General features: G+C 43.8%; 1 protein-coding gene across 1 annotated transcript in view; it reads right to left on the bottom strand.

Annotated features, from left to right (window-relative positions):
- Positions 1-16,136, bottom strand: part of CCDC93 (coiled-coil domain containing 93) — a 97,559-nt gene that overhangs the window by 67,765 nt on the left and 13,658 nt on the right. Inside the window, exons 4-6 of the mRNA XM_042948498.1 lie at positions 14,734-14,845; positions 10,253-10,351; positions 9,400-9,456 (exon numbers count right to left, since the gene is read on the bottom strand). Coding sequence (XP_042804432.1) covers positions 9,400-9,456; positions 10,253-10,351; positions 14,734-14,845 — 268 coding nt within the window. The remainder of the gene's footprint in view (positions 1-9,399; positions 9,457-10,252; positions 10,352-14,733; positions 14,846-16,136) is intronic.

Below are 16,136 nucleotides of genomic sequence, written 5' to 3'. Positions count from 1 at the left end.
TCCTGCTTTAGGAACCTTTATCCTGTCTCCACTGTTCTTTTGCAAATTTCCCGGCTGTTCTTATACTTTTTCTCTTCCAAATGAATTCTAGTAACAACTTGTCAAGTTTGTAATAAAAAGCAGTTGAGTTTTGATCAGAATCACAACAAATCTACAGATTATTTTGGAAAGAACTGATATATTTATAATATTGAATCTTGCCTTGAGAAGCAAGGTTTATCTCTCTATTCAGATCTATTTTATTCCTTAACAAAATTTTCCAGAAACAAAACAAAACAAAACAAAACCGCAAATTTTCTAGTCACTGCGTATCCAGACCTTTTCACCACCCGAGCCACAAACCAGTTCAACAATCACAGGTGTGTATGTTAACCCAGAATCCTTTAAACAAATTCCTCAAGTGGTCAAGGAGATTTCAATTCTTAGACTCTAAAATAGCAGAGGAGTAGATATAAACCCTTCAGCAATACATATCTTCTTTATAAACGTGTTGAGGTTTATCCTCAAAAAGTGTCTAAAAAAAATAAAATGCTCTATCAACTTTCACTGACTTGTACAAATGTGGAAGCAAACATAGATCTATTTTGTGTAGGACACATCCTGAAACTACACATATGTACATATATGCCTCCTAAACAAAGTACGTGGTATGTAGTAGATGCTCAATTAATGCAGGTCTTTACCCCCACCTGATTTAGCGTTTTGCCCAGATGAATGTCCTCCTTGACTGCCAAGCTGGCAGCCAAATCATATCTTAAAATATGCTCAGGCCTCTGAACACAAGCAGGTGAATATTTATGCCAAGGAAGGTATTCCAGTCGTTTGTCCCTGGATTTTTTCTCCTCCACCACCAGACCTCATCATCACTATCCTCGACCTGGACATCACTAGGACAAGCATTACTAGCAGGCTGCTCCATAGAGTGGCATTTTTATTCCAATTAGAGTCGTTCCTCCCTTGATATTTCTGGTTAACTTTAGTATTGTACTTTTTATTATGAGAAGTTTCAAACACACAGAGAAACATTCTTTTGTAAGACATACTATATAATCTTAACAGTTTTGTAAAAAAGGAACAGGATAGGGTCTGGGATGATGCTGGAGTGGTTTTCTTATAACTTGCTGCCAGAAATAATCCCTAGTTTGCTCCTGCTGTCGACATGAATAGGAAGCTATGAATAACGTAAAACAGATTTATGGGGAAATGCAAAATATAATGAACCCACATGACGTCAGTTACTGCCCATGATTTAATTCTCACTGAGCTCTACTATTATAGCAGTACTACATAATTGAGCTTAACTGTTATCTTCCTTAGTTACCACTGATAGAGTCAATGACCCAAGACAGGAAATTGGATTCTTCCAAAAAAAGGGCTGACTCCAAAACAATAGCATACCGAAACCAACAGCTACGAGGACCTTTTATTCTGCCAAACAGTGACAATGTTGGCCTTTGCATAATTATTCCTCCTACTTAAAAGCACCATGTCATATACTGCTCACCTTTTGCATCTCATAACTACACTAAGAGGTGGAGGCAAGGCAGATGCCATTACCCTCACTTTCCTACTGAAGAAGCAGAGGTTAGATAATTTGTCCAGGATCTCTGAGACAGTACTAGGTCCCCTGGCTGCTGGTCCCAGGAATTTTCCAGTGCACTGACTTGCTTCTGGTGGGCATTCCTGCCACCCTCCAGCCATCTCAAATGAGTCCTCTCATGACACCATCATACACCTGAGGCTGCCACACGGGTCATTACGTGGTTTGCTTAAGTGACAATGACCTAAATTTCAGGGCAACTATAGAGAGCTATTGCTAAGTCACCCTTTAAAGCAACAGGGAGTCAGGAACACTGATGTCTAGCGTGGTCTCTTGCCACTCACTGGCTCTGTGACCTTGGGGATTTCCTTCAATGGGCCTGTTTCCATATCTGCAAAATGAGGACTGAACTAATAGCTCTTGGACAGTTCCTTGTTCTCTGTGCTAAAGGACACATGAGCCGGGTTAAAATATTAAAGTGACTCTTTTGTAAAGCAGAGAACTCTTGTCCTGTGAGAGTCACGTATTTCTACCTTACAGGTTTGGCTGTAAGTCACTGGGTGAAGTAACTCCCGAGTCATCTTCAAAAGGCCGGGAAGGGAAGTGGAAGAGCACAACGCCGGGGCAGTGTTTGGAGCAAAGGCCTGATCACTACCCCCTCAGTTACGGCAGGTACCTCCTTTATGGAATACCGAGCAGGCAGCAAGACACCCCCACCAACGTCTATGGTCAACAGTTCCAGGGGGGCCACACCCAGGCCAGTAGGAAGTGACATCCTCCTGTCTTGGGTCTATTGACCTGAACACATCATCTCAGGGCTCACCAGCCCAGACCAACTCTCACAGATACACCTCAGCCCAGGAGCCCCACAGACTAACTCTGGTTCCGCCTAACGGGGATCCACAGAGGTCTCCACCATCAAGGGCAATGTCCTGAAAGATCCTGTAAGAAAAAGTTATTGTAACTGGGACAAATATTTTTTTTTTTCATTCTGTTAATAAAATAACAGACAGAACAAAACCCCTGGGTACTGGGTGAAGGAAATGGGAGACAAATGGATGGCGACCATTTCTGGAGAGAAACATGTCTGTAGGGAGGAAAGTTAGCTGGGGAGGTGGAGTCTTCTCCAGACTCTGTTCCTTTTCTCTTCTCTTTCACTTGAGCTCTGCTCTGCTCCTTGAGGACCAGCACACATCCCACCTCAGGGCTCCTTGAATCAAACAATATAATTTGCTGGGTAAGACTAAGGTCACTGCACTAAATAAAGGAGCCAAACGCGGCTTTTGCATGTTGGTTCTTAGGTTCGTGTTCCTCACAGCAGGCCGAGACCGACTGGATCAGGAGTGTGCCAGTGCCAAACTGAAATTTTCACGCATCCCGTTCTTTTAAACACGGCCCAGACGAGCAGATTTTTAGCCACTGACAGCCTATGTTGCATACTCCATAAAACTGCATTTGCTAACCACAGATTGGATAGGCCCTGGAACTGTAAAGACCCCAAATCACTGCTGCCCTTCAGAGATCTCTGATGCAGATATTCCCTGTGCCGGTGCTGAGTGACATCGCCAAGGCACACAGACAATCTCCAGGATCCCCCGGGAGTTCCCTTGCTCCCTTCCCCTTCTAGATGCAGCCTTGGAGCCTAAAACTCTGGACAGTGGCTCGCTGTGAGGGACTGCCCTCTCCTACAAGCAAACCTGTCAAAGCATCACTCAAATAAAGCTTATTTGTGCTACTGCCCCCTTACGGTCATATCTTTTTCCTCGATGAGACCCCAAATTCCCTTAAACCCTTTCCTGGTGGAACATCACTGCTTTTACCTCTTCTCCTACGGTGTGGTCTGGCACACAGTGAGTGAATACATGCACAAGCAAGGTTTTAGCCCTAACCCCATAACTTACCACCTGTCTGACTTGGGGCAAGTTACTTTAACCTATGTAATTTTTCATCTGTAAAAAAGGTATAAGTAGAGTTATTGGGAGGTTTAATTATTTAATAGTATCTGACACACAGTAAGGGCTAAAATATACATTTGTAACCTACGTATGAATATATATTAATAAAATGTACTAATACTGTTTTACGTATGTTGCCACATTTATATTGTACGTGCTGAATGGAAAGGCCTTCCTCACAGCATCTCCTGTGGTAGAACACAACACGTGAGAGTAGTTACTTCAAATGACATGGTCTCTTAGGTGATCCGATAAGTTCTGCAAAGCATTTTCTTTCAACTAGACTGGAAACTCTTGGAGTCTTCTCCCCCCACCCACCCCTGTTCCCTCTATTCTCAAACAAAATTCTAAACATTACCAAAAAATGTTCAGTGAATAGTAAACATTTCTTGGAACTTCAGGTAAAAATTCACGGTACTCTTTACTCAGGGTTAAGAGAGAGGGACAGACCCCACTGCACAGAGCAGGTACTTCAGGAATACGAAGGCTGACAGCACAGAAAAGGAGGAAGCAAGCCGCACATGAGCACAAGAAGTGAGACAAATGAGCGATTATGTTATGACACGACAAAGAGAAGGTGGTAAGGGGTAACCTGTCCTGGGTGGCAATAGTTTTGTTTTCTTATGTGCTTTGAAAATATTACCATCAGCAGGCCTTCTAGAAAGCAGCTAGTTAAAGGAGGAATGGAGAAGCCAAAAAGGAACACATCTCAAAGAGGAAAGCCAAAGAACTGGGAACAATCCCCAGGAAGAAGAACAACGAGGCCACGACAAAGAGAGAGAACCACAAAGTGATGAGCTCAGAAATTCAAGTTCACAGCAGTCTTTCAGCCTGACAATCTGCCAAGAGGTACAATAGCCTTAGGCATAAACTTTGACCCAATTCCACTTCGTGAAATGTATCCTAGGTTAATAAAGATAAAAGAAAAAAATTAGCTATGAGAATGTCCTATATAATGGCCAAAAGAAAAAAAAAGATACAAACTAAGCTGGTTAAATCAGTACCACACAATGAATAATCTACAGCCAGTAAAAATGATGTGGAGGTATATTTACTGGCATGCAAACATATTCTTAAGCAAAATTATACATTCTTGAGCAAAAACCAAAACAGAACGTAAAATATAACACCATTTTTAGAGAACTCTAATTCTCTCCATTGATATACATATTTTATATTTCCTACTTGGAATATAGGTCAGTAATTATCCCTGGATGGTGATATCATGGTGACTTAGTCTTTGTATTTTTTCCCATTTCTTAATTTTCTATTATTATTATGAAGGTACCAGCACAAAATATAAATAAGCTATTTTAAAACAAAAAAATCATACACAAAAAAATGGCTGGGCTACATAACCAAGGACAAATGCAAAAGATTTGGGCTACATAACCAAGGACAAATGCATCCTATAAGGATGGCTAAGGATAAAAATAAGCTAAACATTTTGAAAAATATTAAAATATATTTTAATAGTTATTTTTTTATTTTTTTAATGTTTATTTATTTTTGAGACAGAGAGAGACAGAGTGCGAGTAGGGAGGGGCCGAGAGAGAGGGAGACACAGAATCTGAAACAGGCCCCAGGCTCTGAGCTGTCAGCACAGAACCTGATGTGGGGCTTGAACCCAGGAACTGCGAAATCATGACCTGAGCAGAAGTCAGAAGATCAACCGACTGAGCCACCCAGGCCCTTTAATAGTTATTTATTAAAAAGAGGTTATAGCTAAGTACGAATATGTCAAAGCCTGCTGGTTGAGGGAATATGGTATTATGTTAGTAGATGACGAAAGAAAACAACATGATAGTCTCCACTTGGCAGACATTCTCTAGATGGACAAAGGCTCTTCTAGTGGAAAAGTCATAGTAAATGCCCCCATAGGGGACTGAAGAGGTGATGGGAAAGCACCCAGCCAATCTGGATACATTTGAGTCTTTGGGACCTACATGAATAATATCCCAGAGCCCTGAAGTAAGTCAGGAACATTGCTGTAAAATCGGTGCCAGAAATATGTGGGAAGTCAGAGTCCAGGTGAAGAGAGGAAGCGGGAGAAGCACCATGCCTGTCGTGTTTGAGGAGTCAGATGTAAAATCAAAATGTGGCTGCCTCTTCCTATTTTGCAAATATGTAGGGAATTTGTTAACTCTTTTGGCTTTGAATTTCTGATTTTAAAAATCAAATCAATGATAGGGGTGTCTGGGGGCTTGGTTGAGCAACTGACTTCGGCTCAGGTCATGATCTCATGGTTCGTGAGTTCGAGCCCCACATCGGGCTTAGCACTGACAGCGCAGAGCCTGCTTCAGATTCTCTCCCTCTTTCCTGCTCCTCCCCCGCTCATGCTCTCTCTCTCTCTCTCTCAAAATTAAACATTAAAAATAATTTTTTTAATGTTTATTTATTTTTGAGACAGAGACAGAGCGCGAGTGGGGGAGGGGCAGAGAGAGAGGGCGACACAGAATCTGAAACAGGCTCCAGGCTCTGAGCTGTCAGCACAGAGCCCAACGCAGGGCTCAAACCCACGAACTGTGAGATCATGACCTGAGCTGAAGTCGGATGCTTAACTGACTGAGCCACCCAGGCGCCCCAACATTAAAAATAATTTTAAGAATATAGAAATAATAATATGTAACTCCCTGACTGTTGGTAAGGAGTTAATGACACAATGCTTGTAAGATACCTAGTTAGGTGCCAAATACACAGAAGGCCCTCAATCAGTACAGGGTGGCTAGGGACATATTTTATAAAAGGCGGGGTCCAGAAATTAGGCACCCATTGTTTGACCTTATTTGAATCCTTAATTTACTATTCACAATTCAAATTTGGGATTCCAGATTCGTCAATAAGGAGTAGGTAAGAAAAACTGAGGAGGCATGTGAAGGGCAGTGCCGGCAAAAAGGTGGGCAGGGAAGGAAACACGCGTCAGAACCCAAGACCTGCAAAGAGCCACACCCCTGGTAGTCTAGGAAAGACTTCATTCCCTTCGCAAAGGGAGACATTTCCCTTAGAGAGAGTGACAGTGAATGAAAAACAGCAAGCGGCTTCATTTCTTATGTGACTCACAAGGATAAGCCAGGGACAGACACTGCAGCCCTGGAGTCTCTTGTAAGCTTCTGGAACTCTCATTTCAAGGCAAGGAAGTGAAGAAGCACTTGCAGAAGTGGTGGGTGGAAGGGATGGAAGTTAATGGCAATGGAGCTCAGCTAAGAAACCTACGAAGACAGCTGCCAGAAGTGAGAGGTATTTTCAATAGATAGGAGAAGAAGCAAACCAACAAAACCCAAAGTTCAGCTCTGGCCATCCATCAAAATTCTTTATCATTCCTGCTACAAATGTATGGACAGTCAACTGAGGAGCAAATTCACACATAAAAAAGGAAATAAACTGAGTATTATCAAAGAGACTTGCAAATTTTTCCCATTTTCCTTTATCTCGATATTATTTTGTAATTAGCTGCCAACAGCACTGTATCGAGAGGCCCACAGTTACAAGACTAGGTTTGCATCCTGGCTCCATCATCACCAATGTGACCTTGTGCAACTTGTAACCTATCTGTGCCTGAGCTTCCTCGCCTGTTAAAAACAAGAAAAAACACTACTACCTCAGAGGACTGTTGTCAGGACTGCGTAGGTTATATATAAATGCTTATAACAATGTCTGGGTACCATGTATTTGTCATTATCATTACCTCCTTCAATTCTATGCAGTCCTATTACCAAGCAGAAGACGATTTTCTTTAAAAATTCCACTACAAATGAGAGGAGGGGAAGAATGTGTCCCCAGAGGCCTGAAATGTCTAGTGGGCATGATGATGACAGGCCCAACTTCGTGGATAGGACGACAGACAGCTATGCTGGCCTTTCCTTCATGGTGATAATGCCGAATGAAAACTGTACTGTTTCTCACTCTCTACCCAGGGCTCAGAGTGAGATTTACATAAGAAGATATTCAATTAAGCATTTCGGAAATTTTACTTTTATTTACCGTTTTTGAATAAGTAACGCACAGACTTGGTATTAAATCCAGATAGTATAGGCTTTCCAAGGAGAAGAGCATTTCCCCTCCTCTCCTGCTCCTGGCTCCCCATTCCCTGTATGGGAGGTAATACCATCACTTGGTTCTTGTACCTCTCCAGAAATGAAGCATAATATAAAACAAGAAAAAACAACAGCATATCCAACAAATTGATTATTAGTTTTCATGACAAATGCAGTTAGGGGAATCTTTAATTGCCTATAAAACTCTATATTGGTAAGCTAAAAAAAAAAAAAAAAGCCCACAAAATTGTATTTAAAATAGGACTCCAATTCAGTATAAAAATGCACATTAAAAACATGCAAGAAATATATGTCTAAGCTCCAAAAGAAGCTGCTTCTGAGTTGTGAGATTAAGGTTCTCTTCCTCTGTATCTAGCAACCTTTATTTAATTTATTTAATTTTTTTTAATGTTTATTTATTTTTGAGACAGACAGAGACAGAGTTTGAGCAGGGGAGGGGCAGAGAGAGAGGGAGACACAGAATCCGAAGCAGGCTCCAGGCTCTGAGCTGTCAGCACAGAGCCCAATGTGGGGCTCGAACCCACAGACCATGAGGTCATGACCCAAGCCAAAGTCAGACGCCCAACTGACTGAGCCACCCAGGCGCCCCTCTATCAACCTTTAAAAAAATAAAAAAAATAAAAAATAAAAAAATAAACTGAATGACTATTTCATAACCAGGAAAAAATTCACTCTGATATCATATCATATCCTCTTATTATTTAATACTGCCACTGAAACCGGAAATAGTACCTGGCTTTAGTGTATAACTATCTTGATGGTATTCTACTCCTTCCATTTCCAAAATAGAATTGTGAAAAAGATACAAATTACAACTATAAAGTGACAAAGACTTTCTTTCTTTTTTTTTTTTTTTAAAGTTTATTTTTGGGAGAGACAGAGACAGCGCAAGTGGGGGAGAGGCAGAGAGAGAGAGAGAGAGAGAGAGAGAATCCAAGCAGTCTCCATGCCATCAGTGCAGAGTCTGATCTGGGGCTTGAACTCACGAAGCTGTGAGATCATGACCTGAGCTGAAACCAAGAGCCGGACACTTAACCAACTGGACCACCCAGGTGTCCCAAGGCTTTCTTGTTTTAAAGGAGCATTTCATGTCATCAAATGATTGTTACTCTTTTTAGAGTGATCACCTTGGAAGACCACACATTTACTCTTAAAGTAGAAAAAATAAGTAAAAAAACGCTACATGTTATTTTTGGAAGAAAGCAAACAAACCCCCAGGCATTGTGGCTTCATTCCCAGCAGCTCAGGTAGGAAGGCTGGGGCTGGGGTGGGGTGGTGGCACTGATGAGCTTCTACTGGGCTCTGGCCCAGAATATTCTGAAAAGCTCTTCTCAGCCCTTGCAAGCAGAGATCCCACGGTTCTCCAGGCATGGAAGCGCAGAGTGGGCATGCGAGTGCAGATTCCACGGTTAAGATACAATGTGTGTGTTGACCAAGGCCATCCCCGTGTGTCCCACACAAAGCTCAGGAGTAGCTCTCTCCAAAGCCATCACAGGGTGCTAATCTCAATTTGCCACCTCCAGCTCATCATCTACTCTTTGGAGCTATTCAAAGTTTACACCTGCCACTGGCACAAGTAAGGAAGGGCTTTGGATCTGGAAAGTTTCTCCCGTAAAACTGGAAGTAAGGAGGACACAGGACGTGGTTGTGGCATTTTCTGCCCATGAATGCTGGCATCCAGATATGGGCACGGGGGCAGGCAGGGCTTCCTTCACACGCACACCTGAGGTCCAATCCTAGGCAATCCCAGGAAGACCTTGGCAAGGGTTTTGGGATTTGAATCACAGGGCTATTGGGAGGCCATGAACCTGTCCTTCCCTCACAGAAGAATACGGGCAGGGGAACTTACTGAAAGGTCAACAACTGTCTTGATGGCCTTTTCTTTTCTTTTTACAAAGTCGTCATCCTGTAAGACAAAACACAGCGATTAAACAAATCCTGTGTGAAGACTGGAACTCAACTGGACTTTTCAGAACCCTGTCTTACAAACTGACTTCTCGTCACAGCTTTGCCTGCAGACGCCTCTATCGTCTAACAGACTGGAATATATTCTGCGTGGGAAGAAGCTAGGGCCTCTGCAGGTGGCTGTGAAACAGAGCCCCACAGCCGGTGACAGTGAGGGGGCCCACAGAGTGTGCTGGTGAAGAGAACCACTCTCACTCAAATCCTTATGAGCTCTGAAACCCTGGGCAAGCTGCCTCTAAGCCTCAGCTTCACCATGTGTAAACGGGGCCACCACCGCCTACACCAGGGAGCGGCTGTGAAGACAAAAGAGGGGTAGGCATGCAAGGGGCTGGGAATTCATGCAGTAGACATTCAATAGTTACCAGTTATTACTACTGTGGTGGTGCTGGTGGCTGCTATTAAACTATTATGATAGGAACGCCCTTGGCAATCACCTAGGTGATCTCTCAAAAAGCTTTATATGGCTATAAAAAAAAATACTCATTCTTATAATTTAACAAACATTCTGAATCAAGTATCAAAGTTGAGAGAAAGAGACAAAACCGCAGGGCTTTACACCCAGTGCCTGCTTAAAGAGGCAGTTCTTGTGAAGCAGGAGGCCCCCTTTCAAAGCTGACTGGGTAGGGGCAGAGATGCCACATGGAGGGATGGGGAGCCTGAGCTTCCCCTGCTCCTTCCCAGGGAGCCTCTGAGCAGGTGCACTGTTCTCAGTTGGACAAGAGAAGGAGAATACTGACCTCGGGGAGACTGTAGGTTTTTTGGAACTGAGAAATGGAGTAGGAGCGGATGTAGTCACCCATTTCTTCCTTTGTTTCTATAGCTCGCTTCACCAGCCACTGGGAAAGAGAGGTAGGACATGTGAGGACAGGGGTGAAACACCATCGCGGTCGAGGCCAACTCAGAGACGGTACGACCCATCAATCCGAATCACCACATCTGAACTGACTAGGTGACGAGAAACTACCCACGTACACATGCTGTCCCATGTGAAAAGCAGCCAGCCGGGCGTCTGAGAGGCTAAGAGCCAAGGGCATCTGGAGCAGAGTGGCCATGCAGGAGCTCTAAAGCCTCACTTCAGATCCTCAGTTTCGCTCTGTGCAAAGTCGAGGTGAGAGTATCAGTTTCTTTCACCTCACAGAGCTACCGGGGGAGCAAAGGAAATCACAAGGACCAGAATACTTTGCGACTAAAGCACAGCAAAAATATAGTTGTTCCCCACAACCCCCCGGTTCCAGTGGCAGATCTTAACATAACTTTCCCTGTGCTGCCTGTACTACAGTCCAGGGAAAGGGAAGAGAGCCTCAGAGAACATCTAGTACAACCTCCTCTTTCATCGATGGAAAAATCCCTCAAATACTCGCATTTGAGTACAGGTTTGCCGAATACCCGGACCTAGACTTCAGGTGAGTGAGGCAGTCACGGCATTTGCTCTCTTAATCCACACATTATATGGCAACTGGCACTGGCCATGTTGTACTGAACCTGAAGTTCAGAGCCACTACAGAATTTGTCTGTTCTTGTTCCATAGGTAGCAAGCACAAAGCTGTCACAACTCACAGGCTCTTCCACACGGGAAGACCGGACAGAATGTAAAATACAAAAACAGCCTTTGCTTCTCTTCCCTGGCTCTTCATTCAGTCCCTATATGACTGAAGAACATTATGGAGGGAGGATGCCATCTGTCAGTCACCGTTCTCTTTCCAGAAAGAGCTACTACATCCCCAAAGCAGCTTGTGGACAGTAGTAGTATTTCTTCTGGAGCACAGCACACTTGGCAAGGTTTAGCTACTTAGGACAGCAGACGCATGGCATATGGGCTGGTGCTCCTGCAGGGATAGGCAGAATGCTTGCTCACAGAGGGCAGCCAGCTCGAGGAAAGGACGTATTTAGGAAGTACTTGCCCAAGATAGGAGTGGCTGCAAATAACTCTGGGGGATATTCTTTTGTTGTTAGTATCTTCCATTTATTTCCATCACTCCACTCCACCCCACCTCCAAACAACAGCCTCAGGCACTGACTAAAACCCAGAAGCAGGGGCAGAAGCTCACACAGCCTTCAGAGCTTCTCTCCCGCACCCCCATCCAGCACCATGGCCCAGGACAACTATGGAGGCTGACTCCTTGCTCAACTCAGTTTCTACTTCCCTTTGGATGGGAAGATCCAGTTTCTGGACTTTCAAAGTTGTCTCTTTCTCAGATGCTCCTCCATAAATTAGATCTACACTGAGCTGTTAATTTGGCTGGATCCTGGCAAGTGTGATCAGATAAGGAAGGTAAGAGAGTCTTAGGATTCAGAGAATCGATCGCTGTAGTGGACTTCCTAGAGTGAAGGGCTGTGGAGGGAACCTCTTGGACAGCCAAGCTCTGCCCCAAGTCCCTAGCATTTGAGAAAAATACCTACCCTCACAGGATTCACATGTCTGGCCTGGGAGAAGAAGATGTGACCTAGAAGTACTGGGGCCTGAAGTCAGATCCCTTCTTCTCTAGGCTGGCGTTCAGCGCGTTACTACAGCTGTGCTAAACAGCGCAAACCTGGAGGTGAGCCTCAAGAATCACACAAGACAACTAACTTGACGACTGCTCTTTCACCGGTCTCCAGCAAAACAGGTACAAACTACAAGCTGTGGTTACTTTTTCATAATACTTTCATGTATTTAAGGGACTGTCCATTCAAAGGACTGTCCTTTATTCCAAGACTGGGGGGTTAAAACGCGTTTCTTTTAGGAAACTATAAAGCAAGATAGTTGTCACTTAAAAAAATGGCTTTTTCATTAAAGTATAAATGATATACAACATTCTATTAGTTTCAGGTGAACAACATAGTGATTCAGCAATTCTGTACACTGCTCAGTGCTCACCACAGTAAGTACAGTCACCATCTGTCACCACGCAACGTTATTACAATAGTATCGACTGTATTCCCACTGCTGTACTTTTCACGTCCGTGACTATTTTATAACTGGAAGTCTTTACCTCTTTATCCCCTTCACTTATTCTGCCCATCCCCCACCCACTTCCCCTTTGGCAACCACCGGTTTGTTCTCTGTATTTAAGAGTCTGTTTGCTTTGACAGTTGTTACTTTGAAAGATGTTCTTGCTCGACAAATTACAGGTGGCAACCATAGGCCAACCTCCATGTGTGCTTTAATTAAGAAATCTGGTAACCACTAACCTAGGTTCTCACATCCAGAGAGGAAGCCTTCCAGCATTCCACGTACAACAGGGAACATTCAGATGCTCAAAATGCCTAAGATAGCGAAAGAAGATCACTTCCCTTTCATTGCCTTTTCCTCTCTGGATCAGATTTGTTGCTCTCAGAGTTCTAGCATAGGGCTGAGTAAGGCCTAATCACTAGAGATTTAGGCTTTGGGGGGAAAGGCAACAACTTCACATTATGGTGGTAGTGGAAGTTTCAGTAATACCCAACACAGGGTCGCTAGCTCCTGTTTTCACAAAAGGAATCAGGTATCATCCTCCTGCATCAGAAAGTCTAATGAACCTACAGATCAAATTCTGAGTTAAAGTTTTAACTTCCAGTTCACAAATTTCATGGTATTTGATTGAAAGTCTAGTTTGGGGGAAGTCCCCAATAACAGTAACAAAAATTGAAACAACTATATGATACTTACAAAGCACTTACTAAGATGGGCTGGTCCTTCAGCTAAGTGCTTTATACATACTAAAGTACTTAATTCTCATCCTATCAGGTAAGTACTATTATTGCTTCTATTTAACAGATGAGAAGTTAAGTCATTTGCCCAGGGTCACACAGCTAAGTGGCAGAGGCAAGATTTGAACCCAGGAAGTCACTGGAGACCATGCTCTCAACCCCTGTACTATTATAATCTTTTTTTTAGTTTTTTAATGTTCATTTACTTATGAGAGAGACAGAACACAAGCAGGGAAGGGGCAGAGAGAGAGGGAGATGGAATCCAAAGCAGGCTGCAGGCTCCAGGTTCTGAGCTGTCAGCACAGAGCCCGATGCAGGGCTCGAACCCACCAACTGTGAGATCACTGACCTGAGCTGATATCAGATGCTTAGCTGACTGAGCCACCCAGGCGCCCCCATACTGTTATAATCTTAACACAGGCTTAGAAGACTTCTGAATCAAGGACCGCATGAACGGCAGAGTGGGAAAGCACAAAGTTTAGTGACAAGGAGTTTAGACTGGAATCCTGCTTGACAGCTCACCAGTTCTCTGCCCTTAGGTAAATCAGTTACTTGCTCTGAGTCTCACTTTCCTCAGACATAAGACTGGGATTATAATAGATGCTTCCAACAACTCTATCAGGATCATTTGCAAAGCGCTGTTCACACAGCAGGCCCTTTCCTTTGCTCCTCCTCTTCTCGAAGTGCCTGAAGGGGAGGGTGAGACACAAGACTGCAAGAATATAGGGGGCTGTACAGCATATGCCACTTACTCACAGGAGCTTGGGAAATAGCCACGGTGGAAATTAGCCTCCCATTAGACATCCAGTCACCAAATAAAGACTAATTGCCTACACAGTCCCAGACATTCCACCAGGTGCTGAAAACACAACAGTGAGCAGGACAGCCATGGCACCTGCCCCCAAGAAGCTTAGTCTGACAGGAGGGACAGAAATAACCAGACAGATATACATGGTTACAAACAATAGTAAGGAAGGATTCCTACAAAGGAAAGGAATATGGCCAGTATGAATGGATACAGCAAAGGAACCTGTTCTAGATTAGGGGCTCATGGGAAGCTTTCTTGAGGAGGCTGGGTGGAACTGAGATCAGAAAGATGAATATGAATTAAGCAGGTAGGGAGAGAAAGGTAAGAGCTTTCCAGCTTGAGGGAAAGGCCTTGTGACAGGAGGAAGCATAAGATGGATGAGGAAATCTGAAAGTCAGAGGAGCTAGAACAGAAAGAATAAAGAAAAGCAAGGAATAAAGTCAGGCTGGATAAGTGGGACAGGACCAGAACATGGAGGGCTCTGGAGTTCTACCTTTACCAAAAGGGCAATGAAAAGCAATTAATGGGAACATTCAAAGGTCACAACAGGTGACAGTGTGAACCTAGGGAAGAACACTGGCGAACTTCTGAGGATGACATCAGGAAGTCCCATCACGTCTTGCTCCACCAACTCCACGCCACACCCGTTAAATCCAGGATCTAGGCCAGGTGGCCCAAGAGCCAGACCCGTTATAGGAATTCTGGTGTTCAGAGGACAAGAAACCACACAGAGGCTCTCACCTGAACAACAGGAAATATGTGAATAAAATCCATGCCCTGGATCTGGTGGGGCTCCAGCTGGTGTGGACACTTCATCCTTGGCAGGACTGAGACGATTTTTTCTGACAGTGCTCTGTTTGGAAAAAACAACAGCAAAGAGTGAGAACACACTAAGTGGCTCTTAAGACATCTCTCAAGTCTGGGCAGTATTCCAGAAGAATCTGGGGCTTCTCAACGCCAGATCATGACCAAGCTTCTCCCGACTGACTGCAAAATGAGAAAAATAGGCACAATTCAGATGTGTCTGTGTGCACGCGGCTAAGGCCACAACACGGCTTTCTTTCTTTATTCTACGGTTTTGTTCTTCCCACCTTCTTTATATTAAAACATATCGTTTACTTACGACATTATGGTGATGTTTGAGGTAATAATTATTATTTTTTAACATACTTACGTTGTAAAATACAAAGTCATCAGTGCCCCAAGTTCTTTTACATTTCATTTTACTGACCTACTTTTTCCAAAAATCTGGGAACCACTAGGTTACACATTAAAAAAATTGTTCTCTCTCTCCTTCTCCCCCGTGCGCATGCGTGTTCTCTCTCTCTCTCTCTCTCTTGCAAAAAAAAAAAAAAAAAAAATTGTTCTAAATATCATTCAGGAAACAAATAATTACCAGACCCTGTGCTGGGTGCCTACAATAGTAAGACAAAACATGGGGCCTGACGCTAAAACAAAAAATTTAGAGTTCTCTACTCTGGTATAAAAGTATTTTTAGGGGCGCCTGGGTGGCGCAGTCGGTTAAGCGTCCGACTTCAGCCGGGTCACGATCTCGCGGTCCGTGAGTTCGAGCCCCGCGTCAGGCTCTGGGCTGATGGCTCGGAGCCTGGAGCCTGTTTCTGATTCTGTGTCTCCCTCTCTCTCTGCCCCTCCCCCGTTCATGCTCTGTCTCTCTCTGTCCCAAAAATAAATAAAAAACGTTGAAAAAAAAAAAATTTAAAAGTATTTTTAAAATAAAAAATAGCCTTTAAATTTTTTTTTTTTTAACTACTTTCAAATTAATCCTAGATTTGGGGGAACCATGTCCTTGTTCTTTTTTTCCAGAGAGGAGAACGCTTCTGCTTCTCATCAAGAGCATTCTGAACGCTCTCCAACACCTTGCTTCAGTCCTGTGAAATGTCCAGGAATAAGGGGAAGAATGGGGCTTCCCGAGGCCTGAGAGCATTCTTGTAGCCCAGTCAGGAGGCAAGCATCCTCCGCCTGCTGAGAGTTTCCACAGCTCCTGCCCAGGCCTGGGTGGGACAGTTTTAAGGCAGGCACGACAGCAGGGTCTGTGTACAAGTCCACAGATGTAAGCCTCCTTCTCTACTTGGCTGGTATTTGACCTCCAACTGTCTGCTTCCTGTTTCTTACACTTCAATTGG

The sequence above is a fragment of the Panthera leo genome, chromosome C1 (genome assembly GCF_018350215.1).
Source record: "Panthera leo isolate Ple1 chromosome C1, P.leo_Ple1_pat1.1, whole genome shotgun sequence".
NCBI lineage: Eukaryota > Metazoa > Chordata > Mammalia > Carnivora > Felidae > Panthera > Panthera leo.
The sequence above is the reverse complement of the archived record's forward strand: the minus strand, read 5'-3'. Positions and strand labels throughout refer to the sequence as shown.